At 49.4% G+C, this 27,851-nt stretch overlaps 1 protein-coding gene across 8 annotated transcripts in view; it reads left to right on the top strand.

Annotated features, from left to right (window-relative positions):
- Nucleotides 1-27,851, top strand: part of FHAD1 (forkhead associated phosphopeptide binding domain 1) — a 123,343-nt gene that overhangs the window by 9,096 nt on the left and 86,396 nt on the right. For all 8 annotated transcript variants that reach the window (XR_007155058.1, XM_047872729.1, XM_047872735.1 and 5 more), the window contains exons 3-4: nucleotides 13,869-14,075; nucleotides 22,389-22,656. Coding sequence is in view for 7 of the 8 variants with exons in the window: in XM_047872729.1 (XP_047728685.1) it covers nucleotides 13,869-14,075; nucleotides 22,389-22,656 (475 nt within the window). In the remaining variant the exon portion in view is untranslated. The remainder of the gene's footprint in view (nucleotides 1-13,868; nucleotides 14,076-22,388; nucleotides 22,657-27,851) is intronic.

Here is a 27,851-nt window from a genome sequence, read left to right as displayed (position 1 = left end):
ACGCTCCCCAGACTCAGGTCGGGAGTGGGGTCCCGTGGAGATGGCTCCAGGATCGTGCTTCAGCGCCCTCCCTCGCTCTCCTCGGCCACCCGTGGCTCCCCCCTCGTGATGCTGTGGGAGCCCCTGTGTCGACGGAGGAGCGTGCATGCTGTTCCAGTGAACTCTGTTTAGAGGCGAGGAGAAGGAAGAGCTCAACAGTGGGCAGCCGACCCACCCCAGCCCCTCCCCGAGAACTCACCCGGCCACACCGGGGAGGTTTCTGAATCACCTCCAACACCGAGCTATGGAACAGCCCAAGGCAGCGCAGCGCTGTGGCCGGGAGGGTGGGGGGTGAAGGAGCAGAGCAAAGGACCGAAATAACGGGGGGGGGGGGGGGGGGCGGGGAATGCTTGCTCCGCCCTGGCCTGTCCACCCTGGGTGCACAGCGCCCTACCAGCTGGCTCCTTCCCGATGGGAACAGTCTCGCGTGCTGCACCCCCTTCTCGCGGGGGATCTCAGGATCACGGAGCAAGACGGATCTAACACACACCCCAGCACCCAGACAGCCGGTTGACGCTTGTCCCTTTGGCTCCTGCCAGTTCTGGGCTGCCTCTTGGAAAAGAACCATCATCATGAGTTCGAGCCCCACATCGGGCTGTCTGCTGTCAGCACAGAGCCTGCGTCCGATCCTCTGTACCCCCTTCTCTGCCCCTCCCCTGCTTATGCTCTCTCTCTCTCAAAAATAAAATAAACATAAAAAAAAACAACCATCAGAGCCTACAACGTATTCTTGTTTATTATTATTAAACAAGGCTGCGGTGATCGTCCCCTTGTTTACGTCGTTTCTCAGACGTGTGGGTGTATCTGCTGTGTCAAAGGCCACGAACATGTGTGCCTCTGATGGGCATCTCCAAATAGGCCACCAGGGGTCCACCGACATGGTGTCCTGCCAGAACGGACGCCCGTTTCCCAACCCTCCCCGGTGCGTGCTGTCTACCGATTGGATCTCCACTGACTTAACAGGTGACACATCGCGCCCGTGTCATTCCAATTTGTGCTTCTCTTATGAGCGAACCCCTGCGTGTTGAGAGACGGGGCGACAGGTGGACCTGGTCCGGAGAAGCATTCTCACCCCTGCTCAGAAATCCCCTGAAGATCACAGCCCGGACACAGAGCAGGTCTCCTCTGTCCTCGGGAAACTCTTCCCTCCCCTGTTGGAGAGCTGGCAGCCGGAACCCGGGGCCGGTCTCATCGATCACTTCCCACCACAGCCATTTATGAACCTACCTTCCCTCCGGCAGGTGGAGGGCTTCCAGGGGGGATAAAGCTCATAGAAAAGGGCTGATCGCATTTTGCTCGCTTTTTAAAAAATTTTTATTTATTTTTTTTTATCGCGGCAAAGCACACATGACACAGAAGTTTCCATCTTGCCATTTCTTCAGAGTACAGCTCAGCGGCATTAAATGCATTTACCTGGTGCGGCCATCACCCCCATCCGCCTCCAGAGCTCCCCGTCTTGCAAAACCCTGTCCCCCTCCGCCAGCCCTGGCCACCACCCTTCTGGTTTCTGTCTGTGTGAATCTGACCGCGGTAGGTGCTCATGTAAGTGGACTCAGACAGCTTCTGCCCTCTTGTGGTTCATCCGTGGCGTATATTCCATGGCGTGTTTTCAGCACATTTTGCTTATCGGCTCCTCTGTCAGTGGATGCCCGGGTTGTTTGCACCTCTGGGCTGTTGTAAATAACGTCACGAACATGGGCGTACAGATATCTCTTCAAGCTGTTGCTCTCCATTCTTTTGGATGTATACCCAAAGGCGGGCTTGATGGGTCGCACGATAATTCGATTCTTAATTTTTTGAGGAACCACCATATTGTTTTTCACATCAGCTGCACCTTTTTACATTCCCACCGACGGGGCACAAGGTTCCACTCTCTCCACATCCTCGTCAACATTTGTTTTATCCTGGTTTTGTTTTGTTTTCTTTTTAGTTTATTTGTTTATTTTAAGAGAGGGGTGGGGGGGAGGGGGAGAGAGAGAATCTCAAGCAGGCTCCGAGCTGTCAGTGCGGAGCCTGATGCGGGGCTCGATCCCCTGAACCGTGAGATCGTGACCTGAGCCAAAATCGAGAGTCGGATGCTTCACCGACGGAGCCACCCAGGCGCCCCTTATCCTGTTTTTCTGATAGTAGCCGTTCCAATGGGCGTGAGGCAGAAGATCACAATCTTTTCGATAACACAAATGATACAAACAGCTACAGCATGCATTCGTAGACTACTTTACCTCCCGTGACTTTATACATATTGTACATCCTGAGTATGTATGCAGAAAATTACATTCTCCAAAAAAAAAAAAACAAAAACAAAAACCCTGTGGTGTAGGAACTGCTATTATCACTGTTATCCTCATTTAAAGATGTGCAAATGGGAACGCAGAAAGGTCAAGTGAAAAATCACACAGCTGGTCACAGGGGAGGTGGGGGCCAAGTTTCAGATTCCGGGTTGTCTGACTCAGCAGTTCCAGAGAGAAGAAGTTTCATTCCTTGAGTGTAAATTTAGCTTTGGGAATATCTGAAATTCCTTCCGAGTTCCCTGGAATATCAAAGTAGCTCACTAAGCTAGGGAGGTTCCATCGGGTGAAATCCAGAGTGAGGACTGTCCGTGAAACACGACGTGCATATTCTTGTGATTGTCCTTCACGCGACTAGCTGGGGTGGCGCCCTCCAGTGGGGGGGTTTGTGGGGGAAGGAATGTTGACGTGGCACCCACTGATCAGGAGCGGGGGGGTTGTGAATTGAAGCCCCCCACAAGAATCCTCTTGGGGGGTCAGGGAGCTCCTCAGAGAAGGCCAGACTTGAGCTGCCTCTTTAAAGAGAAGCCTGGGGAGGTCTGGGTGGTTCAGTCTGTTCAGTGTCTGACTCTAGATCTCAGCTTAGGTCTTTTTTTTTTTTTTTAAGTTTTTTAATTTATCTTGAGAGAGAGAGAAAGGAGGAGGGGCAGAGAGAGAGAGAGAGAGAGAGAGAGAGAGAGAGAGAAAGAATCCCAAGCAGTCTCTGCACTGTCAGCACAGAGCCCGACACGGGGCTCAAACTCACGAATTGTGAGCTCATGACCTCAGCTGAAACCAAGAGTCAGACGCTTAACCGACTGAGCCACCCAGGCACCCCTCACCTCAAGGTCTTGATCTCACGGTCATGGGATCAAGCCATGTGTCAGGGTCTGCCCTGAGGGTGGAGCCTTCTTGAGATTCTCTCTCTCTCTCTCTCTCTCTCTCTCTCTCCCCCCCCCCCCCTGCTTGCACTGGAAGGAAGGAAAGAAAGAAAAGAAGGAAAGACAAGGAAGTCTGGGGATTTTCCAGACAGAGCAAGTAGGAAAGGACACCCCAGGTGTTGAAAAAGCATGTGCAAAGGTCCGGAGATGTTTGGGGAACAGTTTGGCTTGGGAGAAAAGGACGAAATGGCATGTTGGTGGTGACATTGCAAAATGGAAGCCAGGCTAAGCACGTGAAGAGGAACCTCCCCCTCACCAAAAGGCTTTTAAGCTGGGGAGGAGTTGGTGATCTTTGTTATTTGGGTGGGAGAAGAGCAGACGGAGTGGCCCCGGGACAGAGCAGTCAAGTGCGTGACCTTGCCCCACAGGGCAGCCGGTTCAGAGCCTGGCTCCGCTCTCATGGGCTGGAGGGTCTCAGACAAGTTATGCAGCTGTTCTCGGCTGCGGTCTTTGTATACGTGCCCTGGGGGTGGTTGCAGGGACCGCGTTTTGAGAGCGAATCACTGTCAAGGGCTTAGATCAGTGCCTGGTGTTGTCAGTACCGTAGTAAATGTGGGCCATTGTATTCGTGTTCTATTTACAACACAGGGGGATGATCTCCCGGTTTTGTACTTCGGAAGTTGGGGTGGACTCAGCTGGTTTCTCTGTCCCTGGGCCCCCAGGTCAAAGGCAAGGTGCTCAGCGGACCTGGGCTCTTCCAGAGTCTCCAAGGAGAATCTGCTCCCGGATCTGTTCGGGTGCTTGGCGCAAGTTAACCTGTGCTGTTACGGACTGAGGTCCCCTTTCTGGGCTGGCTGTCAGCGGAAGTGGTTCCCAGCCCGGGAGGCCGCCCGCATTCCGGGCTTGTGGGCCCCTTCACCTTCAAAGCCAGCAGCATTGGCTCAAGGCCTTTTCGTGCTTCAAATCTCTCAGACCCCTGGGGTGCCTGGGTGGCTCAGTCGGTTAAGCGCCCGACTTCGGCTCAGGTCATGATCTCGCAGTTCATGAGTTCGAGCCCCGCGTTGGGCCTTGTGCTGACGGCTCGGAGCCTGGGGCCTGCTTTGGATTCTGCGTCTCCCTCTCTCTCTGCCCCTCCCCACTTCACTCACACTCTCTCAAAAATATTTTTAAAAAAAGAAAACCAACAGATCCCTCTGATCCCCTGTTCTGACTCATCTGTCCAACTCCAGCCAGAGAAAGTTCTTTGCTTTTAAGGGTTCATGGGATTAGATTAGTCGCACCTGGACAGTCCAGGATGCTCTCCCTCTCTTAAGATCACAGACTAGTAACCTTTACATCTGCACGGTCCCTTGTGCCCTGTAACAGAGCGTACTCGCAGGGTCCAGATTTGGGGCATAGATCTCTTTTGGGGACCATTCTGCCCACGGTAGTCAATCCTGCCTCTCAGCTGCACTGTTGCCATGGGGAGGGTGTGGGGTCACGGGGCTTGTTGGAGAGCTTTTTGGAGGAACTAGTGGGGACAATGTCAGCAGCCGTGGAGAGGGGTGGTCCGTGGGCTGGGCGTGTGACGACGCCATTACTGTCATTACAGAGAGGGTTTAGGGGACAGGAGGAGGCAGGAGGCAGGAGGTGAGCGTGTCAGCATCCACGGGCAGGTGGGCACAGGGAGGCCTGGGGATGAGCTAGGGGTTGAAAATACACGTCGGAGAATTAAGGCTCTGCAGCGGCCCCGCGGGAAGGAGAGGGAGGCAGCCCTAGAGTAGAATCCTCAGGAGCCGTGCGAGCTGGGGGCAGGTGAAGGGAGAGGCGCCAGCGTGGAGGCCTAGAAGCAGCCACGGCAGTGGCAGAGCCAGAGGCCGTGGCCGGGCCGGAGAAGGGAGCAGTCACGTGTCCGTGACGCAGCGAGGGCTCGCTCGGTGCCCGGCCGCGTCCTTGGCACGTCCGTGCGTGTTAACTCATTTCATCCTGACGATCGGCATCCCTACGAGGCAGGCGCTATCATTTTCCCCATGTTACAGAAGAGGAATTTGGGGTCACACAGGGCGGGCCGGAGGCTGGAAACCACCCTCGGGCAGGCTGATTTTAGGAACCAGCCTCTTCCTGAGGCCTCACCCCTCCACGGGGCTTTCCCAGGAGGACCTGGGCGGGAGGGTCTCTGTGACAGAGGGAAGCAGAGACAGTTCCCCTTCCCTTCTCCTCCCGGGCTCCCATCTCGCCAGAGCCTAGCTGGTTCCCCATATCCTCATTCTTCTGGAAACCCCAGTTTTCACTCTTTCTGCACTATGTCTCTTTCTCGAGGCAGTAAGGGGGATGTGCTGGGGGGGGGGGATGCACTGGCCAAGACCCAAAAGGTAAAAAAAATAGATCACACACACACACACACACACACACACACACACACACTCACGCAGACCCCACTTAACTGAAAAAATGTTATCCTACTAGCTTGAAAGTTCCTCCCAGCGGTACCTTTTGTCAGTCCTGTGTAGCACAGCGTATCAAACCCACTTTTGCAAGGGAAGCAACCAGAAAGCAGCAAGAGACTCGCCCCAGAAGATACAAGAAGGAGACCCTCAGTGAGCCAGGACCAGACCAGGCGAGGTGACAGCAAGACCGCTCTGATCCCCTTGGCAGCTGCAGGAAGGGGACTTGAAGGCCATGCCAGAGAGCTGCTCACTGCTGGAACTCTGGGTCCTGGCAGGGAGCAGAGGGCCGTCCAGAGTGGGTGCTTCATGAAGGGACACCGACAGAGGCAGCCAGGCTTAAAGAACCCAGCCAGGAGGGTGTGGCACCCAGAGCCACTGAGAGTGAGGAGCTGTCCCCACCCCCCAGACCCGAAGGGTGAGGGGGTTACATCTCCTGGAATCCCCAACGGCAGCTGTGGCTTTTGGTGGAGGGTTGGACCCAGCCCATGGTGTCCCCACAGGGAGGGAGCAAGGGGAAGAAATACCCCAACCTCTCTCTGCCCTGCTCAGATCTCTGATCCCCCACTGGCCAGACCCAACCAGAAACCAGAGACAAGGAGCCCATCAGCCCACAATGCAGCCCCGTGGCCGGCCTGCTGGGGCAGAGGGCCAGGGGGAGAGGGTGGGCGAGGATTGGAGGGCAAGTGGAGGATGTGCAGGGCACAGAAGGTGAGGACCTAGAAGGCTGTTAACAAGGTAGAATGAAAAGCTAAGCACCAGGGGCCGGTGGCTGGGGAGCCTGAAGAGAGCAGCATGTGACCAGACTGGGCCGACTTGGGGACAGAGTGTGAGGGTGGCAGGGAGACAGGGACCGAGGTGGAGTTGGAGGAGGTGGTGGGCCAGGCCAGGGCAGGTGAAGGGGAATGCCCACGTGGAGGGGGTGAGGGAGCAGAGGTCACGAGGAATCAAAGAGGAAGTGGGGGAGGGTGAGGAAGATGGGGGTCAGGAGGTCGTGCTCTGAGACTGGGTTTCTGAGTTCCAGAAGATGAAGGTTGAGAACTGGCTCTGAAGGAAGGTTCCAGATACATCAGGAGCTTTGCGGCAGGCTGACGGCTTCTCAGGGAGGCTTCCTCAAAGCCCAGCGGTCACCAGAGCAGATGTTTGTCATTAGTAGATTTGTCGAAGTCTCAGTAGTTTATGGACTCACTAAATACTTTTAAAAGGTATTTAAAATGCAGGACACTTTTTTTTTTTAATATTTTAGGAAAGATCATCTCTTTCCTCATTTGAATTGCCTTAATTTTTTAAATAGTTGTTAATGTTTATTTTGAGAGAGAAAGAGAGCACGTGTGCAAGCAGGGGAGGGGCAGAGAGAAAGAGGGAGAATCCCAAGCAGGCTCTGCACCATCAGCACAGAGCCCAACGTGGGGCTCCAGCCCATGAACCACGAGATCATGACCTGAGCCAAAATCAAGAGTCAGATGCTTAACCAACTGAGCCCCCCAGGCACCCCTGCAGGAGACTTTTTTTTTTTAAATGCACGGCCCATATTCAGTTCCACCCCACTCCTCTCTCACTATTAAATCACCGTCTACTCTCAGGGCACCTGGGTAGCTCAGTTGGTTAAGATCCAACTTCAGCTCAGATCATGGGTTCATGAGTTCAAGCCCCACGTCAGGCTCTGTGCTGACAGCTTAGAGCCTGCAGCCTGCTTCGGATTCTGTGTCTCCCTCTATCTTTGCCCCTCCCCTGCTGGTGCTCTGTCTCTCTGTGTCTCAAAAGTAAATAAATAAACGTTATATAGTGTAATTAATTAATTAACCACTGTCCACTCTGAAAAGCATAGGGGACAAGTCAAGGGCACAGATCTTGGTCCCAGAAGTGCCACGTGCATCTTGATGTTGGGTGAGACACTTTGTCTTAGCCACGTTTAAAACTGCGGTGAAACATAACGTTTACCATCTGAACTGTTTGTTAAGCGTACGGATTAGCAGCATTAACTGCGTTCATGCTGTTGTAAAACCAACCGGAACTTTCTCATCTTGCGAAACTGAGGCTCTATGCCCATTAAACCGTCAAACAATTCCCAGTTTCCCCCTCCCCCTAGGCCCTGGCAGCCGCCGTCTTACTTTGTGTTTCTGTGAGCTTGGCAACTCTACCAGGTATGTCGTACTGGTAGGATCATGCAGCCGTCGCCTACTTACGACTGGCTTATTTCACTCGGCGTAATGTCTTCAACGTTGGGCCACGTTGTAGCATGCGTCGACGTGTCCTTCCTCTTTAAGGCTGAATAATATTCCATTTTATGTACGCGGCACATTTTGCTTATCCACCCACTTCTCAGTGGACCCTGGGTTGTTTCCACCTCCCCGCTGTTGGAGTAGAGTCGTGAACACGGGCGTACAAATCTCTCTTCAAGCCCTTGCTTTTCGTTCTTTTGGATGTTTACCCAAAAGTGGGCTTGATGGATCGTATGATGATATTAGTCTTAATTTCTTTAAAGTGGATTTATTTAGTGAGAGAGAGAGAGAGAGAGAGAGAGAGAGTGAGTGTAGGGGAGGGGCAGAGAGAGAGGGAGAGAATCCCAAGCAGGCTCCATGCTGTCTGCACAGAGCCCAATGCAGGGCTCAGTCTCATGAACAGTGAGATCATGATCTGAGCCAAGGTCAAGAGTCAGATGCTTGTCCAACTGAGTCGCCCAGTGGCTCACACCCAGTGTGAGTAGCGGGACAGCTCAGCAGGACGGAGCTCATACATTCAGCCTATATTAGCAGCAGGGCTTCTGTCCAGTAATGGCTTTTAGCAAATCTCCAAGGAAGCGGAGGGTCTCATATTATAAGATAGTCCCAGGAAGCACTCTCTTGGCCTAACCTGTGGCAGAGGCTCCTCCTACTTTTATGGAGTCATTCAAAACTTCCTGCTTGCTTTGATTTCTTAATAATGGCCTGGCAGCTACTGAGGAACTGAGAGGAACGAGGCTCGGGCAGAGGAAAACAAAATGCAGCACATAGAATTTCTCTCCTCGATGGGTTATCCAGGGTTCATGGAGCGTAGGGATCAGTGGGTATGGGGATGACCATGACGTGAGTGGAATTTCCCAAAGAACTAACGTGCTGTAGTGTTTTTTTAAAAAATGCTTTCTTTTTTAGAACGGATTGAGGTTTATAGGAAATTGAGCAGATAGCGTACAAAGTTCCCGTATACCCGCCCCCAGCACACACAGAGCTTCCCCTATTATTAACATCTTGCTTTCACATGGGACATTTGTTACCACTGACAAACCAATATTGGTATGTTGTCACTAACTAAAGTCCATAGTTGACATTAGGCATTGCATATTCTGTGGGTTTCCGCCCATGTCTGATAAATACCCACCACCGCAGCATCATACAGAATAGTTTCACCACCCTGAACCCCCTGTGTTCCACATGTTCATCCCGCCCCACATCCACTAGAGCCCCTGGAAACCACTGACCTCTTTACTGTCTCTATATAGTTTTACTTTTTTCAGAATTTCATGTGGTTGAAGTTATACACTCTGTGGCCTTTTCAGACCGGCTTCTTGCACCAAGTGATGTGCATTTGCATGGTTCCTCTGTGTCTTTTTCTGGCTCGGTAGCTCATTTCTTTTCATCACTGACTTTTATTTCATTGTGTGGATGTATCACAGTTTGCTTATCCATTCGCCTTTTAAAAGACATCTTGGTGGCTTCAGTTTTAGGGATAAGGATGCTATAAACATGTGTCCAAAGTAAATGAGTCTTAAAATTCAACAATAAGGAAACAAACAACCCAATTTAAAACTGGGCAAAAGACATGAACAGACACCTTACCCAAGAAGATCTACAGATGGCAATAAGCTTATGAAAAGATGCTGACCATCATGTATCATTTAAGGAATTGCAAATAAACACAGGCTATCTTTTCATTTATTTGGATCTTCTTTGATTCTTTCATCAATATTTTATAGTTTTGTTCATATCTATCTTTACATATTCTGTTAGACTTATACCTAAGTCTGTCTGTCTGGTCTTTCACTCTTTCTTAATCTATCTTCCTTCCTTCCTTCCTTCCTTCCTTCCTTCCTTCCTTCCCTCCTTCCTCCCTCCCTCCCTCCCTCTCTCTCTTTCTTTCTTTCTTTCTTTCTTTCTCTTTTTTTTTCTTTTCTTTTCTTTCTGCTGCTAATGTAAATGGTGTTGTGTTTTTCACTTCCGATTCCAGTTGTTCATTTCTGGCATATAGGAAAGCAACTGACTTTTGTGTATTAATTTTGTATCCTACAACCTTGCTATAATTGCTTACTAGTTCTAGGAGTGTTTTTGTTGATTCATGGGGATTTTCTACATAGGCAGTCATGTCATCTGCAAATAGAGACAGTTTTATTTCTTCCTTTCCAATCTGTATACCTTTTATTTCCTTTTCTTGTCTTATTGCCTGTCCTGGCTAGGACACAGTACCGTGTTAAAAAAGAAGTGTGAAAGAGGACATCCTTGTCCTGTTCCTGATCTTAATGAGAAGGTTTCTAGTTTCTCACCATTAAGTATGATGTTAGCTTTAGGGTTTTTGTAGATGTTCTTTATCAAGTTGAGGAAGTTCCCCTCTATTCCTAATTTGCCACAAGTGTGTGTGTGTGTGTGTGTGTGTGTGTGTGTGTGTGTGTGTGTGTGTAATCACAAATGGATGTTGGATTTTGTCAAATGCTCTTTCTTCACCTGGCTATGATCATGTGGCTTTTCTTCTCTAGCCTGTTGAGGTGATGGACAGCATTAATTGATTTTCAAATGCTGAACCAGCCTTGCTTACCTGAAATGAATCCCACTTGCTTGTGGTGTATACATTGTTGGACTGGATTTGCTAATATTTCGTTGAGGATGTTTCATCTGTGTTCATGAGTGATACTGGTCTGAAGTTGTCCCTTCTTGTAATATCTTTATCTGGTTTTGGTATTAGACTAATGTTGTCCTCACAGAATGAGTTAGGAAGTGTTTCTTCTGCTTCGATTTTCTGAAAGAGGTTGTAGAGAACTGGTATCGTTTTTTCCTTAAGTGTTTGATGGAATTCACCAGTGAACCCATCTGAACCTGGTGCTTTCTGTACCAGGAACCAGGTGCTTTCTGGAAAGTTATTCATTATCGATTAAAATTCTTTAATAGATATGGGCCTATTCAGATTATTTATTTCTCCTTGTATGGGTTTTGGTACCTTGTATCTCTCAAGGAGTTGGTCAGCTTCGTCTAAGTTATCAAATTTGTGGGCATCGAATTGTTTATAATATTCCTTTGTTATCTTTAATATTTATGTGATCAGTAGTGAACCTCTCTCTTTCATTTCTGGTTTTAGTAACTTGTACCCTCTCTCTCTTGTTCTTGGTTAGCCTGCTAGAGGCTTGTCAATTTTACTGATCTTTTCAAAGAATCAACTTTTGGTTTCACTGATGTTTCTCTGTTATTTTCCTGTTTTTTATTTCATTCATTTCTGTCTGAATTTTTGTTTCATTTCTTCTGTTTGGGTTAGGGTTTCCCAAGGTGAAAGCTTAGATTATTGATTTGAAGTCTTTCTTCTTTCCCAATGTATGCATTCCATGCTATAAACTTCCCTCTTAGCCCTGCTTTCACTGAATCCCACAGATTCTGATAAGTTGTATTTTCATTTGCATTTACTTTCATTTCATTTAGGTAATTTTTTAAAAATTTTTCTTGAGGCTTCTCCTTGACCCACAGGCTGTTTAGAAGTGTGTCGTTTAATCTCCAAATATTTTGTAATTTTCAGTTATTTTTCTGCTATTGATTTCTAGTCTGATTCCATTGTAGGCTGAAGGCATGCTGTGTAGGAGTTCTGTCCTTTTAAATTTGTTATGGTTTGTGGCCCAGAATGGGGTCTATCTTGGGGAACGTTCCATGTGAGTGTGAGAACAACATGCATTTTGTTGTTGTTTGGTGAAATTGTCTGTGCCTGTCAATTAGATCTAATTGATTAACGGTGTTGTTCAGTTCAGCTTTATCCTTACTAACTTTCTGCCTGCTGGATCTGGCCATTACTGAAACAGGAATGTTGAAGTCTCTAACTCTCATAATGAATTTGTCTATTTCTCCTTGAACCTCTATCAGTTTTTGCCTCATTCATTCTGATGCTTCATCGTTAGGCACATACAATTAAGGATTGTTATGTCTTCTTGGAGAACTGACTCCTTTATCATCATATCCTTGTATCCTCTCTTATCCCTGAGAATACTCCTGGCTCTGAAGTCTTTTCCGTCTGAAATTAATATAGTGACTCCTGCTTTCTTTCTGCATTTCAATATTTTGAGTGCCCAAGTGTATGATAAAAATTTGCAAAGTGAGTAAGAACACAGACATTTGGATCAATCAAATCCGAGTAGAAGCCAGGGTAGTCAAGCTGGGTAACTCTGCGCAAATGTGATCATTCTGTGCCTCAGTTTCCTTATCTACAAAATAGAGAACTATCCCTTTGGGCTGTTGTGTAGATGAAATGGATAATTCAGGAGAGCACTTAGCACATTTGCTGGCGTGTAATGTTTAATTAATATAGTCTATTAATACAAGCTGTTGTATTGCTATATAACAGCATAACATAAGCAATTAGTCTATTATTGATACAAGTGACTGGTTATTATTGCATTTTGAGACTTCACTGTCGATTTCTAAGTGCAAGTACTCTTTGAATGAAAGTTGGATGAGGCACTCCAGGAGGATACATTTAAATGTTTATTTATTTATTTTGAGAGAGAGAGAGAGAGAGAGAGAGAAAACACACACAGGTGCGTCCAAGCAGGGGAGGGGCAGAGAGAGAAGAGAGAATCCCATGCAGGCTCCACAGTGTCAGCACAGAGCCCCATGCAGGGCTTGATCTCACAAACCGTGAGATCATGACCGGAGCCGAAGTCAAGAGTTGGACGCTCGACGGACTGAACCACCCACGCGCCCCACGAGAAGATAAATTTAGAAAATAATTGCAAAGTCGCAGGCTGAAGTGGATGTCTCATAGGCAGTGTCCTGAAAAGAGAAAGGCTTCGCATATGCCCCGCAGCCACAGTCCAGAGCCCCACGGCCAGGGGAATATGGTATTTCCTTCTGGCCACTGGGCCCTGCTCGGTCTTCTGATCAAAGCGAAATTACAGCAGAGCCTTCTGCCCTCCACTGCCAATTCACAGACACACCGTCTGGGGTCCCTCTCTTTTTGGAAATGTAATCACACCAGGCCTCCTATTAAAAAGTAGACCATTGGGGCACGTGGGTGGCTCGGTGAGTCAAGTGTCCGACTCTGGATCCCAGCTCAGGATTTGATCTCAGCCATGAGCTTAAGCCCCGCAGTGGGCTCCACGCTGGGCATGAAGCCTACTTACAAAAAAAAAAAAAAAAAGGGTAGATCATCTTCGATTAGATAAATTCTGAGTAACTTTTAAGAAGCAATAGAAATAGCTAATCACATGGGAAAATCTTCATTGCACACCAAGGTTTTCTAAAGGTAGTTATAAAACTAGGTGATGTGCTGTGATCTCAATTTTCTTTCAACTTTTTCACAAGATTGTAAGCACAGACAGAAGACTAGGAGGATGTTCACGGCGCCTGGCTCTGGGGGGATGGGAGCCTAGGTGATTTTAATGTCTTCTTTGTGTTTTTTTTCCAGTTCTCATTTTCTGTAATATTTTTGGAAATGTTATTTTTTTAATGAGTTGAACACAAAATTAATGAACGCCGATCATTAGGAACACCCCCCCTTCCCCCCCCCCCCCCCCCCCCGTTTAACTCTATGCACTTTATTCCATGAACTTGGTGTTTTCCTTACAGGAAGGTGGACAGTGGTCACCTGCCAAGTGACCTTTCTGGTTTGGGTGTGGGGCCATTTTTGCTTTCTGTCCTGCCGTTCGGGACGACCAAAAGCATACCTGTGTGGGGTCAGGGATATAGAAAGTGGCCGATTCCCTGGCCAGACACGTGCTCATCCAGACTCCACAGAGTTCCCTTTGCCTCCGTGCTGCCGGATCCCCAGCCAACAACTTGGGCACCTGCTCTGGGGTCTGGAGTCAGAGAGAAGACATACCCCAGCCCCACCAGACACTATCCATGTGGCCTTGGCCGGGTCGCTCTCTTCCCTGACTCTACCTGTCATCATTTTCAAACGAGGGCTGTAGTGACCAGCCAGCCAGGCGAGGCGCTTAGCACCTTCTGATACCCAGTGCTCAGCAGTAAATGTGAGGGGCCCCTGCTGTTTATTCTTGTTTTCTTGGTTACAGCCGCCTTCCTTATGTATTTCAGTCTCCTGACATCGACAACCATCATGCGCTCATTGAATATAATGAGGCCGAGGACAGCTTTGTTCTCCAGGACTTCAATTCCAGAAACGGCACCTTCGTCAACGAGTGCCACATTCAGAATGTGGCCGTGAAGCTGCTACCCGGAGACATCCTGAGATTTGGGTCTGGAGGGCTGACCTACGAACTGGTCATCGAAAACCCATCCTCGGTGAGTTCAGACCCCTGTGCGTCCGAAGGGTGGTCCTTGTCCGCCACGCGCCCCTCAGATTTCACGCCATGCACACACACCGGTGACGCTGACCCACTGGACCCCGGCAAGGTTCACACCTATCCCGGTGGATCCTGGCGGGGCGTGAGTCCTCGCGCCCTCTTCTGGGCATTTCCTGGAATGACATGTAAAGTTTGCACTGTGGCAAACCCAGAACTAAGCGTAGCGTTTTGCTGAAAATGCAAAGCTTGATCAGGGCAGATGGAAGGCAGGATGCGCTTTTGAAACCTCAGAGATGGATGCTTCTTTTTAGGCAGATCAGCCGTCTGCAGCTTCCTCGCTCTGTGCCCCCGAGCAGGGTTCTTTCTAGGCCTGGGTCTCGGGCTTGCCAGCACGGCCTGGCATTGATCCGGCTGTAGAGCCCCAAAGTCAGCGTCCGCCCTGAGCAGACACTCAACGCATAGCAGCTGTTCTTATGCCCCCGATCAGAAATGTCCCCGGGGTCCTGACCCAGAACGTGGCCCCGGTTTAAGCCAAATGTAATACAGAACTTACCCATTAAACCTCAGTCACGAGGAACGTGCTGTTTACCAGAGAGGTGGGATGGGGGCGGGAGGAGGGGGTTAGCAACCCAGGCTTTGATCAGGATCCCAGCTCTGCCACTTGCATACTTTTGTGCGCTCTTGAGCGAGCCACCGGACCCCTCAGAACCTCTGTTTCCTCACCTACAGAATGGGGCCAATGGCAGCAATGACCTTGCAGGCTCATCTTGAGGGTTGAGATGATTATAATCGTACAACTAGCACAGCGCCCATTCCCGGTGAGCACGGAATGAATCTCTGCCATGCGTGTCCCAGAGAGATGGCGCATGTATCTTACTCACCACCCCCAAGAATGCTACGTTGAGTGAGACCCCCAAGGCTTAAAATCCTTTCTGGGACAAGGCCGAGTATAAACGAATTAAATTTAGAGGATCTACGCAGAATCCTGGGGTTTTGAGCCCTCAGGCAGCCCTAAATATGCACCCCAGGCAGATCAACAGAATCCCTCAGGCTGCAGGAGCCACGATGTCATATCCATCACCTTTGGCTTTGAAGATAAGGGGCAGATTTTTCTGCTACCGGACAGCTGCCTTATCCCCCTTAGATCATTAAAGTGTGTTTGCTCATGGACCGTACCAGGGTCCTGTGGCAGCACCGAGGAGGGGCTCCTGACCCGGAAGGCGTTGACCTGATCAAGGTTTCAACGTGGGCTCCAAGGACCCCCCCAGTACTTCAAACCCTGTGGGGAGCAGACCGAGCATGCAGATCCCTGGGCCTCACCCAGGCCCAAGGACTCGTACTTAAGGTTGACAGTTGGGGCGCCTGGGTGGCTCAGTTGGTTAAGTGTCAGCTTCACCTCAGGGCATGATCTCACGGTTCGTGAGTTCGAGCCCCGCGTCGGGCTCTGTGCTGACAGCTCGGAGCCCGAACCTGTTTCGGATTCTGTGTCTCCCTCTCTCTCTGACCCTCCCCTGCTCATGCTCTGTCTCTCTTTGTCTCTCAAAATAAATTAAAAAGTTAAAAAAATTTTTTAAAAGATTGACAGATAAAATACAGGACACCCAGCTAAATCTGAACTGCAGATAAACACCAAATAATTGTTTAGTATAAGTATATCCCAAATATTGCAAAAGGCCACTTACACTTAAAAAAAATTATTTGGGGTCGCCTGGGTGGCGCAGTCGGTTAAGCGTCTGACTTCAGCCAGGTCACGATCTCGCCGTCTGTGAGTTCAAGCCCCGTGTCAGGCTCTGGGCTGATGGCTCAGAGCCTGGAGCCTGTTTCTGATTCTGTGTCTCCCTCTCTCTCTGCCCCTTCCCCGTTCATGCTCTGTCTCTCTCTGTCCCAAAAATAAATAAACGTTGAAAAAAAATTAAAAAAAAATTATTTGTTGTTTATCTGAAATTCAGAGTTAATTGGACACACTGTATTTTATTTAGGTTTTTAAAATTTTTTTTTAACATTTACTTATTTTTGAGACAGAGAGAGACAGAGCACGAATAGGGGGAGGGTCAGAGAGAGAGGGAGACACAGAATCTGAAACAGGCTCCAGGCTCTGAGCTGTCAGCACAGAGCCCGACGCGGGGCTCGAACTCAAGGGCCGCGAGATCGTGACCTGAGCCGAAGTCGGATGCTTAACTGACCAAGCCTCCCAGGCACCCCTAGATTTTTTAAATCTATATATTTATGTTAAATCTGGCCACCCTCCCCAACCTCCCTGGGAACAGGGTGTGCACTGGGGAATATGCGTTCTCACAAGCTCCCTGGTGATTCCGACATGCCCCCAACACAAGGAAAACCTAAATTTGGAACTCCTCCTCTAAAGCATTTACGGATTGTTTCAGGAACCAAAGAAAACAGAGTCTCAAACGCCAAGCCTATAAACCCAAGTCTGTGAAGCGTGAGTCAATGTTTGTCAAACACGTGATTGATTATAAGAATGTATTTGGAATGTCCGATAAAATTACAAGTTCCCAGGCCCCCTGCCTGGGAGATTCTCATTCTGTGGCTTGCCAGTAGGGGACAGGGCGACTGACGACATCTGCCTGTTTTCACACAAAGGTATTTATGGAAATGTTATTTATAGGGACACGAAAATTGAAAGCTAGCTATCCATCAAAAGGGGACGTCGTTTTAAAAAGTACAAGGAGTTCTTCGTATATGGAAAACTGTGCCGCATTTTTTTTTTAGACACTTTATTTATTTTTGAGAGTGTGCAAGCTGGGGAGGGGCAGAGAGAGGGGATCCCGAGCAGGCTCCGCAAGGTCAGCGTGGAGCCCTGTGTTCCACGAACTCACGAACCGCGAGGTTATATGTCCTGAGCCGAAATCGAGAGTGGGGCACTTAACTGACGGATCCCCCCCGGGCGCCCCTGTGCCGCTTTTTAAAAACCGGCTTTTGGAGATAGACTGACCGGCAAGAAAGCCGCAGGTGTTTCAAGGATGTAACTTGATCAACTTTGACTTAGGCGTGTGCCAGACGGACCATCATCAAGGCAGTGAGCAAACTCATCACCCCCAAAGGGTTCCTCGGGACCACGTTTGCTTGCCTGCTTTTAACAGCTTCCTCGAATATAACTTGCACCCCACACACCTCACCCGTTTGTACGTGTGCCGTTCGGTGTTTGCACGTTTACGGGGTTCCGTAGCCGTCACTACCACCCGCTTCCAGAACCTTTCCATCCATTTCTATCACCCTCCCCCAAACCTTGGAGGCACTTCGTTATTTTTGTCCGTTTTTCATTTTTAGATTTTAAAATGGTGGCAAAATACCGAAAACATTTACCGTCTGAACCTCTTGTGAGCATATAGTTCCGTCACTGCACTCACACTGCTGTGCAGCCGTCTCCGGAACGTTCTTCCTCTTCCCAATCCGAAACCCTGTGCCCGTTACGTGAACGCTCCCTCCCTCTTCCTTGCTCCCCCAGCCGCCACTCTTTCTGTCTCTATGAACTTGACCGCTCCGGGCCCCTCACAGAAGTGGAACCTCACAGTGTTTGTCCGTTGGTGACCATCTCCCTTCGCTTACAGAGTGTAATGTCCTCACGGTCCGTCCGTGTTGTAGCAAGTGTCAGGACTCTCCTCTTTTTTTTTTTTAAATTTTTTCATGTTTATTTATTTTTGAGAGAGAGAGAGAGAATGGGGGAGGGGCAGAGAGAGGGAGACACAGAATCCGAAGCAGGCTCCAGGCTCTGAGCCGTCAGCACAGAGCCCGACGTGGGGCTCGAACCCGCGAACCGTCAAGATCGTGACCTGAGCCGAAGTTGGACCCTTAACCGACTGGGCCACACGGGTGCCCTGCATTGTTAACATTTTCTCCAGAAGCTTCTTCAGTGTGGACAGTTGACAACACAAAACAGATCAAGCTGTGATTTACAGTGTTTGCTATTTCTGTGGTGTAAATACTCCCACCATGGCCAATCTCAAGAGACCAGGGAAACATCGCTGAATACAGAGATACAGGGAGACGTGAGGTAGCACGCACATGTAGGGTTAAATCACCTCAAGAGCATGGAGAGCGGTAAAATAATGTAATATAATTCGGAAGGGTGAGTGTTAACTATGTTACTTTTGTTTCTACTATCGTTTAATTGTAAGTTCATATCATTTAATTTTTATTAATGGCTTCTTATCAACCAGCTCACAAAATTCCCGGGCATTTAGTACCTGGCTCTCATGGGGGCACCAGGGTGGCTCAGTTAGTTAAGCATCCGATGTCGGCTCAGGACATGATCTCACGGTCCGTGAGTTCGAGCCCCGTGTCGGGCTCTGTGCTGACAGCCCAGAGCCTGGAGCCTTGGAATCCCGATTCCAAGCAGCGCGTGCAACATCTTGTGGTTTTCACACTGTCTCTTTCTTCCTTTCTTTTTTGGAACTTAGAAAATTTCCTATTCCCTGTTAACCGATCATCTAAGACCCTTCTGTGAGTATGGAAAGCAGTTATAAAAAAAAATCATGACTTCAAACAAGCCCAAAGCTCTAAGAGCCCAGGTGTTAGAGTCAAACAGCATCATTGCTTCCCGGCTGGGGGACCTTGGGCGAGTCACTTACCCTCTCTGAGCTTCAGTTTCTTAATCCACAACATGGGGGCAAAAATGCCTCTCCCACCTCTGGGATTGTTCTGGCAACTAGATGAGAGCACAACACAGTCTCTGGCACCCGGGTGCCTTCCCGACGTGGTGGCTCATCGCCGGAGAAATATCAGCAATTACGAACAGCAGAGCACGTGACAGGCTCTCCAAGGGCAAAGTCGGCTTCACCGTCTGCCCAGCCTCCGGGGCGTCCTGGCAGCGTGTGTGGGTCTTGGAGGCACCCAATATGCAAACTCCCTTGGTTATTTTAGGGTGTCCCATTCAACCTGCACCCCTTACAGGGCTAGAAGCACACACTGGAAAGATAACATAAAGAACACGTAGATAATCTGAAAAATTGGGTTATGTTTTCTTGAGTAAATTATTGACGGGTGTTTGTTCAAGCTGATAGAAATTCAGTTGCGGGTGTGGCCTGGCTAATCCAGGTGGTTGACAACCTGCTATTTTAAAGACAGTGCGGAAGAAATCAGGAGTGTAACATATGCTCCCTCAAAAACAACAAAAAACATGCAACATACCATATGGTCAGAGAAAAGGGAAAAGGGAAAGAAAAAAGGCATTAGCGTGTATTTTTAAACTCACGTTTCTAAAAACAGACTTGTTGATAACTGACCTTGACCCCAAGCTCGGGGTACATTCTAATGTGAGCACAGCCCAGAACGAGCTTTTAACGTGAGTCCTTTTCTTGTGTTTGCTTTACCCCTGCCTGTTTCCTTATGTACTGGCAGCGATTTCTGAGAAAACCTTGACCTTGCTTATTATAGAGCAAGCATGCAAACCAGAGAAAATCAACTTTTACCTTCCAACTAAAGCCACCCTCAACCAACAAGCTTGAGAAAGAAAACAAAAAGCCTTATAGTTTCATTTTTAATTTTATTTTTGAATCCGAAAAGCCAAATGGAGCCTTTCGTGCATGTATATGTCCCTGGCTCCTTCCCCCTTAGGGACCCTATCATTAGGGCTCTGGGCTGCAAGTGACAGAAACCAGCTCTAGGCGGCCTCACCGGGGCTGAGCAGCTCAGGGTACCGCCCCAGCCAGGGCTCAAAGCCAGCTCCCCACGTGCAACTCCACGTTCACAGCAGCCATCATCACTGTAGCCAGTGACGATGGGAACCCAAGTGCCCCAAAATGGCTAAACAAAATGTGAATTCTGACACCTGCTACAACGCGCGTGAACCTTGAGGACACAATGCTGGGTGAAATCAGCCAGTCGCCCAAAGACAAAGGCGGTACAGTTCCACTTGCCTGAGGTCCCTAGAGGAGTCAAATTCACAGAAACAGAACGTGGAATGGTGGGTGCCAGGGGCTGGGGGAGGGGGGAGGGGGTGGTGGTGTTTAATGGGGACAGAGTTTCCGTTCTGTAAGATGGAAACCTTCTGAAGATGTGTCTCCCAGCAACGTGAGTGTCCTTGGCACTCGCGACCTGTACGCTTAAAAACGGTTAAGATGCAAATGTGGCGTTACGTGTGATTTACCACGATTAAAGCAACAGCGGCTTCTAGCTCTCCAGGCCTCGGCCCTGCTCCCTCAGGCAGGCTACATTGTCAAGTCCGCAGACCACTCCAGACCCTGGAGTCCGGCCACGGGCTCCCTGGGTCCCTTTGGCTCTGATTGGATCACACGCCTCACCGCCGAACCAATCACTGAGGCCGGGGAATGTGATTGGCTGAGTGCTTAGCCCCACCCACAAGTTGCTCAGCGATTGGGCGGGGGATTCGCCAGAAGCTCCAAAAGACCTGAGTGGGGTCTGGGCTGCCCCCTGGGGAAGTCGATGGTATTGGACGTGCCGGACGGGCTCACTCCCGCTGGCACCCTTGCCGTTAGTTAGCGGTGAGCGTATGACCTGAGGATCCCAGCGCAAAAGGGGGAGTTCTTCCACGCCTCCCAGCAACCTCCAGATTTGTTTTCTAGCAGGCTGGGGTAAAGCACGTTAGAATTTACCCCTTCTCACCTTTGGCCCATGGGCCAGTGAATATTTATTTAACTGGTGGGAAAATGTTATAGGAATAATTGAGGCAAGACAGACCCTCCGAGGTGGGGAGGAGACAGGATGGATGGGGAACTTAGTGCAGGGCAGGAGCGGGACACCCTGGCCCTGGGGAATAACGAAAGGAAGAAAGCACAGGTGGAGAGGCTGAGATGTTGACACTGGAGAGAAATTGGGAAAGTGTGCGGAAGAAACAGAGCCCTGGAACACTGCCAAGTCCGTTCCTGAAGCAGGTTTAAAGTGGGCCAGTGTCATTATGAATGATGGGCCAGATGTTCCCAGGCAGTTGGAGCTTGGAGCTTGATATCCCTGAACGCTGTCCTCACGGACTCCAAGAAAAAGTCTTCAGAGAGAACGCACAGGATCTTTGACTTGCTGGGGAAAGTCTAGAGCCTGAATGAATGGAGAATCTTCCTCTTAAATCTAACTGAAGCTGTAGGAAGTTCTATAAGTAGGTGCTCGTATTTGGAAGTGTCTCTCTCTCACTGTGTGTCTCTGAGTTCATATTCTCTCCCGTCTACAGGAGACACATGAGCCCCAGGCAGGGGGGAATAGATGCGTGGCCCTACATAGTGGCAAACCTTTGAACTCAGTGTGTTTTTTTCTGCCAAGAGAATTGGAGTGGGAGAGGTGAGACAGAGGCAGGGGTCATCAGACCTCATTCCCAATTCCCTCCCCACCACTACCTGAGCCTGGGCAAATTCATTAACCTCACCATGCCTCGTTTGTAATATAGGAGTCATTTTGTAATACAGGAGTTCCGCTCGGCAGGACTATCGTGAGAAATAGATAAGGAAGGAACAATAAATGAGAGCACACCCCAATGTTACGGTTGAACCACTAGGCCCAGGGAGAAACCACCACTGAAGCGTTAAACCCAGGCAGAAGCCAGGTGTCAGCATCCCTCAGCACGTGTCTGTCCACGATTAGACGGGGTTGGGTGTGCTTCCCATATAAAGTAGCCGCAGGCCTCTTCCAAGGGTCAGATGATGAAACAATCCCTCGGTAGACGTTTATGGGGCATTTCCCAAGAGTCGGGTGTGGTACATGTTGAGGACCAAAGGTTAACGAGACAGGCGAGGCCCCTGCCGTCCCAGAGCTCTTGGCTTCAGAGGGGCAGATGGCATTAGAAGTGCCCAACAGATGCAGAGTGTGGATGGAAGGAAAGCAGGCTGGGGGTCCCGAAGAGCCCGGTGTGAATCTCAGGGATTTGTTCATTCATTCTTTCAATCAGTATTAGAGGGTCTGCTCTGTATGTGCCGGGAATTATTCTAGGTGCTGGGGACACAGGGGTGAGCAAGATAGACAGAAAGCCCTTATCCTCTTGGAGGTGACGTTCTGCCAGCTCAGAGGCTCACCAGCAAATCTAGGATCTTGGAAAGTCACAAGGTCTCGCTCAGCCTCAGTCTCGTGACAGAGTGTTGGGTGTATCAAACAGGGTGATGCCTGTGACCCTCTCGGCCGCATGAAGGCTGTCCCCAGGAACTGGTGGTGTGATGGTGCAATGTGACCCACGGTGGGGCCTGCCATCCCAAACTTGGGGATGGTCTGGCGGGGGACGGGGTGGGGGGGCTTCCTTGGGGAAGTGACTTAGAAGCTGAGCCCTAGGGCAGCAATTATATGGCTGGGACAAAGGTGGAGACCACCCCCAGCTGATCGGACCCTCCTCCGGCTCTCTTCTCTGCCCCTGCAGGTCTCCTCCCCATGGATGAGTGGCCCGGTACCTTGGCCAAGACCACAGCCACCTGCGGCCACACAGCAGTCGCAACAGTCCCCCCCACCTCTGCAGATGCCCTTCCCCCTGGGGATCCGGCCAGCACCAGTGCAGAGGAGCTGGTCCCAGGGGGTTCCCAGGCCCACCATGGTCCCTCCTGCCTGTCACAAGCGGCCCATGAGCGCCGGCGGGAAGATGTTCTCCTTTGTGATGGATGGCATCCACAGGCCTCCCATCATCAAGCAAGGTATTCGCTCGCGCTTCCAGTGGTGGTTTTGGGGATGGCCTTATAGCCACGCGGGTGGGTCTTGGTTTTTGCTTATTTTTTCCGATTCTGAAAGTAGAACACAGTCAATTATGGAAAACTCGGGGATAAACAGAAAGTAAGGAAACAGTTAAAGATCCTTTGTCACCCTTACCACCCAGCACCCCGTGTTGACTTTCTGGGGCCTGACCCTCCAGACTTTGTGCTCTGCACAAATGCACACATCGGTACCCCCGTGGCGAGCGTGCGGGCGTGTGTGTGTGTGTGTGTGTGTGTGTGTGTGTGTGTGTGTGTGTCTGAATACATAGCAGGCTGTAAACTCACAACTTTGACTCAGATGTGCAGAAACATGGGCAGCCGAAATGCCCCTCACCCACAACAGCCTTAGGAGCTTTTAAATATTTTATTACCATTTCACAGATGACAGGAGGCTGAGGCTCATTGAGGAAAATTACATCCCAGACGTGACATATTCAATCTAGTCTGATCTAACATTTTTCAGTCCGATTTAAGGCTAGTTATCTCGGTGACTATCATTCACAGCCTGGTCGCTTTGGGGACCAATCTCCACAGTTTCCTTCCCTCACCCTCTTCCCCTGAAGGCTTCATGACTTTTAGGGAGGGGACTTCCTATCTGTCACTATCCTCTTGGCCTCTCCGGCAGAGTAGCCCGCTTGACTTGACTTAGTCCTTGGCATGACCCCGGTTTCCTCCATGCCTGTGATGTGAAGATCCCATTCTCTGTCCTCTGGGTCCCCAGGTCTCTCTGTGGCTCCACACCCTCGCCTGGTGTCACTCAAGACCATTCACCTGATCACCTCCCTCAGCCATTCAAATAATAGTTATTGTTGTGAAATATACAAACTGAGGAGTAAATGAAATGCAGTTATATTCACCATTATCATCATCATTATCATCATCAAATGAACCCTTGTGGACCATCAACATCAAATGAAGTTGAGAAATTACTCAGCCATTTCCCCCTTTCATTTTCATATGAAAATCTTCAAACATACTGCAAAGTAAAAAGAATTTTACAGAGACCCTCCCACCTAATTCCACCATTAACATTTTGCTATACTCTCTACTGCATATCTGTCTATCCATCCCTCTATTCATCCATTAATCCATCTTTCATGTATTTCAAAATAAATTTCACACATCTGTAGCCTTCTTCCTAAATATTTTAGTATATACACCATTAATCAGAATTCAACAGTTTTTGTCTTTTTGATGTAAAGTTAACATGCGGTGTATATGTTGTCAATTGCTGCATGACAAATTCTCCCAAAACTTAATGGCCCAAGGGGCTGCCTGGGTGGTTCAATTGGTTAAGCCTCTGATTCTTGATTTCGGCTCAGGTCATGATCTCACAGTCGTGAGATCGAGCCCCATGTTGGGCTCTACGCGGAGCGTGGAGCCTGCTTAAGATTCTCTCCCTCCCTCTCCCCCTACCCCTCCCCTGCTTGCACACATGCTCTCTCACTCTCTCTCAAAAAAACAAAAAAAACAGAAACAAAACACTGTAGTGGCCTAAAGCAAAAGAAAACAAAACAAAAAAACCCAAACTAAAACAAAAACAAAAAACCCAAACGTGGGTTTTTTATCTGATACTCTTTTTGTGGGTCAGGAATTTGGGAGCAGCTTAACAGGGTGGCTGTAGCCCAGGGTCTCTCATAAGACTGCAGGTAAGCTGTCAGCCAGGGCTGCAGTCATCTGAAGGTTTGACTGGGGCTGGAGAATCTGCTTCCAGGATGGCGCACTCACATAGCTATTGGCAGGAGGCCCCAGTTCCTCTCCACATGGACCTATCCAGAGAACTGCTGGAATGTCCTCCTGAAGTGGCAGTTGGCTCTTCCTGAAAAGGTGGCCCAAGAGAGCAAGATGGAAACCACAACATCTCTTAGGACCAAGCCTCAGAAGCCGCTATGTCATTTTTGCAATACCCTATTGGTTACACAGGTCAGCTCTATCTAGTGTGGATAAGACTCCCCATGGGCCTGAATACCAGGAGGTGAGAACTCCTGGCAGCCCTGTCTTGGAGACTGGCTACCACAGTCTGTCCTCTGGTCCTCAATGATTCACCACCTCTCACTTGCACAACTCCCTCACCCTCTCCCAAGCGCCACCCCCCCCCCCCCGGGTCTCATCCCATTCCAGCATCAGTCTAAATTCCAGAAGCTCATCATCTAAATCAAGTCCAGGTACAGGTGGAGCTCACTGGGTGTAGTTCCTTAAGCTCAGGTTCTTACGTACCATTCCCAGCAATCTGAAGACTGTGAACTGAAGACATGGGTTGTCTGTCCCTCATGCACCCAACATAGTCTGGTGGGACAGAGTTTATGGACATGCCTTCTTTTCAAAAGGGGAAAAACAAGAAACACACAGGAGTCCTTGGCCCAAAGCAATTCTGAAATCCAGCCAGGAAAATGTTGGAAGTTCCTTTATTAGGACTTAGACCTATTCTTGCCCAGAAATGACCCTTCATGGCTCTTGCCTCTGCCCTCTGGTTCCTTGGTTCGGCCCTCTGAGTCCTCCTGCCTTTTCCATGAGAGGTATCACATTTGCAGCTGTGCAATTTTATAGTCTGCTACCTGCCTATAGACGCGTGGGGGTCATAGGCTTCTCTTGCTTTTGTGGGTCTCCATCTCCGTCAGTCCACACTGGTAGTGTTCCTTCTTGGGGTTCACCCTAGTAGGCAAAAGCCTTGTTGACACAAACCCTCCTCTGCCTTGGGCTTCTGCCGAGAATGGGAGGGACAGCCCTTCTTAGAAGCCCTGTGTTTTGCCCGAATCATTCCCTGACACGCCAGCTTGGATCTCTCTGCTTTCTTGACAAAGGATATTACAGTCTTACACTCAGCTTCATCTTTGGAGCATGCTTTCCTGAGAGTGCCCTTGATTTGGTCTTTGCCCAACCCACATCTTACATTTCATTTGCCATCTGGAGAGGGAGGGAATTTTCAAGTCCTATCAAGTCCCAGCTCCTTGTGGTTCAACAGTCCCCCTGTTGGCCTCTCTCCCCTCCTGCAGTTCATGGTAAGTGCCAGGAAGAGGGCAGGTGGCACCTTCCAGCACTCTGCCTGGGCTCCATCACCCAGTTCATTAGGAACATCTTCTACTTTCCGCATCACCACAGGCACTGTGTTCTAAAACTTCTTATAAGGGATCCTTTTAAGAAGAGAGAGAGAGAGAGAGACACCAGGGATGCCTGCACATGGAGGAAAGGCCATGTGAAGACACAGAATGAAGGTAGCCATCCATCTACAAGACAAGAAGAGAGGCCTCAGGAGAAACCAACCCTGATGCCACCTTGATCTTGGACTTCAGCCTCCAGACTATGAGGAATATAATTCCACTGTTTAAGCTGCCCAGTCTGTGCTATTTTGTTATGGCAGCTGAGCTGATGATTGCAAAGTCCATCCACTATTGGAGAGGGCAATCCAAAGATGTGAATACCAGGAGATAAGAACCATTGGCGCCATCTTGGAGGCTGGCCACCACACAGCGAAAAGCACCCAGTCTAAATCCTAAAGACACCCACACGCTGATAATTAAGGCACCCACATGCTGTCCCTGGTGAGGACTGATAATTATCTGACAAGCACCAGGAGACCCAGATGGCTGTTAAAATATTGAAGCAACTTCTCTCCCATTTGGCAAATAGCCACCGCTTAAAACTTCTTAAAGTGTCTCTGTCCCCCATCCCTGCCATCCCACTGTCCCAGCCATCCCATCCCTCCTTTGGGGTTCTCCCCACTGGGACCTCCAAATGATCCAGCAACTAGAGGGTTTGTTTTGAACGGAGTTAAACCAGTTGGGTCGTACATGGCCCTTGGGGTCTCTCCTCGATAGGTATTAGGAGCCAGTAAAGACATTTGAGGGGCGCCTGGGTGGCGCAGTCGGTTAAGCGTCCGACTTCAGCCAGGTCACGATCTCGCGGTCCGTGAGTTCAAGCCCCGCGTCGGGCTCTGGGCTGATGGCTCAGAGCCTGGAGCCTGTTTCCGATTCTGTGTCTCCCTCTCTCTCTGCCCCTCCCCCGTTCATGCTCTGTCTCTCTCTGTCCCAAAAATAAATAAAAAACGTTGAAAAAAATAAATAAATAAAATAAAAAAAAGACATTTGAGACGGGTGACAGGAAACCACTCCAGCACCTCCCTGCCTGGGTGCAAGGAAAGCAAGTCTCAGATAAATTCGACCCCGTGCAGACTTCCAGTAAACATAGCAAAGGGATGTCAAACATCATTCAGCCTATTCTGTAGGTTTGATGAAGTCTGGACTCTGTCCTTTAAGGGCTCCGACCATCACCTAGTAGAAGAGCTCATTCAAGGCCGCCATGACAGGGGCACAGAGGCATCCGGAGTTACTCCCAGAGATGGCATTAGACAGCAGAGATCTAAACCAGGACTGGACACGGGACCCTCCCTGAGTGGGGGCACAAGGACAGGGCTCCCCAGTACTTCAGCCGACCGGCAGGCATACCTTCCTGCATTTGCCCTTTGGGAGCCTGTTTCTAACATAAAGCATACAAGGGTAATAGGCCACCCTTTTTACCAACTAAAAACCTATTTCTGGCCTCTGGTTTGCTAATTAGGAAAGCCTCTGGTGTCGCCTGCCTCTGGACTGTGGCCTGTGCAGTGTAATGCTGCCAGGCCACCCCAAGCGTGGGGACTCCTGATTGGGGCAACTGACTGCCCCTAGGCTGAAAAGTAAGCAACTTGCACCTATATAGCATCAAAGAGGGAGTCTGCTGAATATTGAAAAACTAAGCCACAGGCCTTGTGACCATCAGTAATGTGACACAGGGGCCTCCAGAATCCGGCTGGATGTTATACTCAAAGCTTTGCCATAGAATTTGTGTGTGTGTGTGTGTGTGTGTGTGTGTGTGTGTGTGTATCTCGCTTCTCCTGTATTCCTTTAAAAAAAAAAACCCAGGTATAGATGTTGGCAGGAAAGGAGAGATCAAGTGAAGAAGGAGAACAAAAGGGAGAATGTTCCAGTCAAGTGCTTTCAGATGTGATAGCCACCAGCCACACGTGGATTGAGCTAACGTGGCTAATGTGACTGAGGAACTATATGTTTAATTTCCACTAATTTAAATTTCAAAACCGACACCTGATTCAGTTTTTGGAAGGTTTTAAGTACGCCTGGAACATCTTGAGTATGCAAATCTGTTTC

This window comes from Prionailurus viverrinus, chromosome C1 (genome assembly GCF_022837055.1).
Source record: "Prionailurus viverrinus isolate Anna chromosome C1, UM_Priviv_1.0, whole genome shotgun sequence".
Classification (NCBI taxonomy): domain Eukaryota; kingdom Metazoa; phylum Chordata; class Mammalia; order Carnivora; family Felidae; genus Prionailurus; species Prionailurus viverrinus.
Note: the sequence above shows the minus strand (reverse complement) of the source record. Positions and strands in the feature narration are given on the sequence as shown.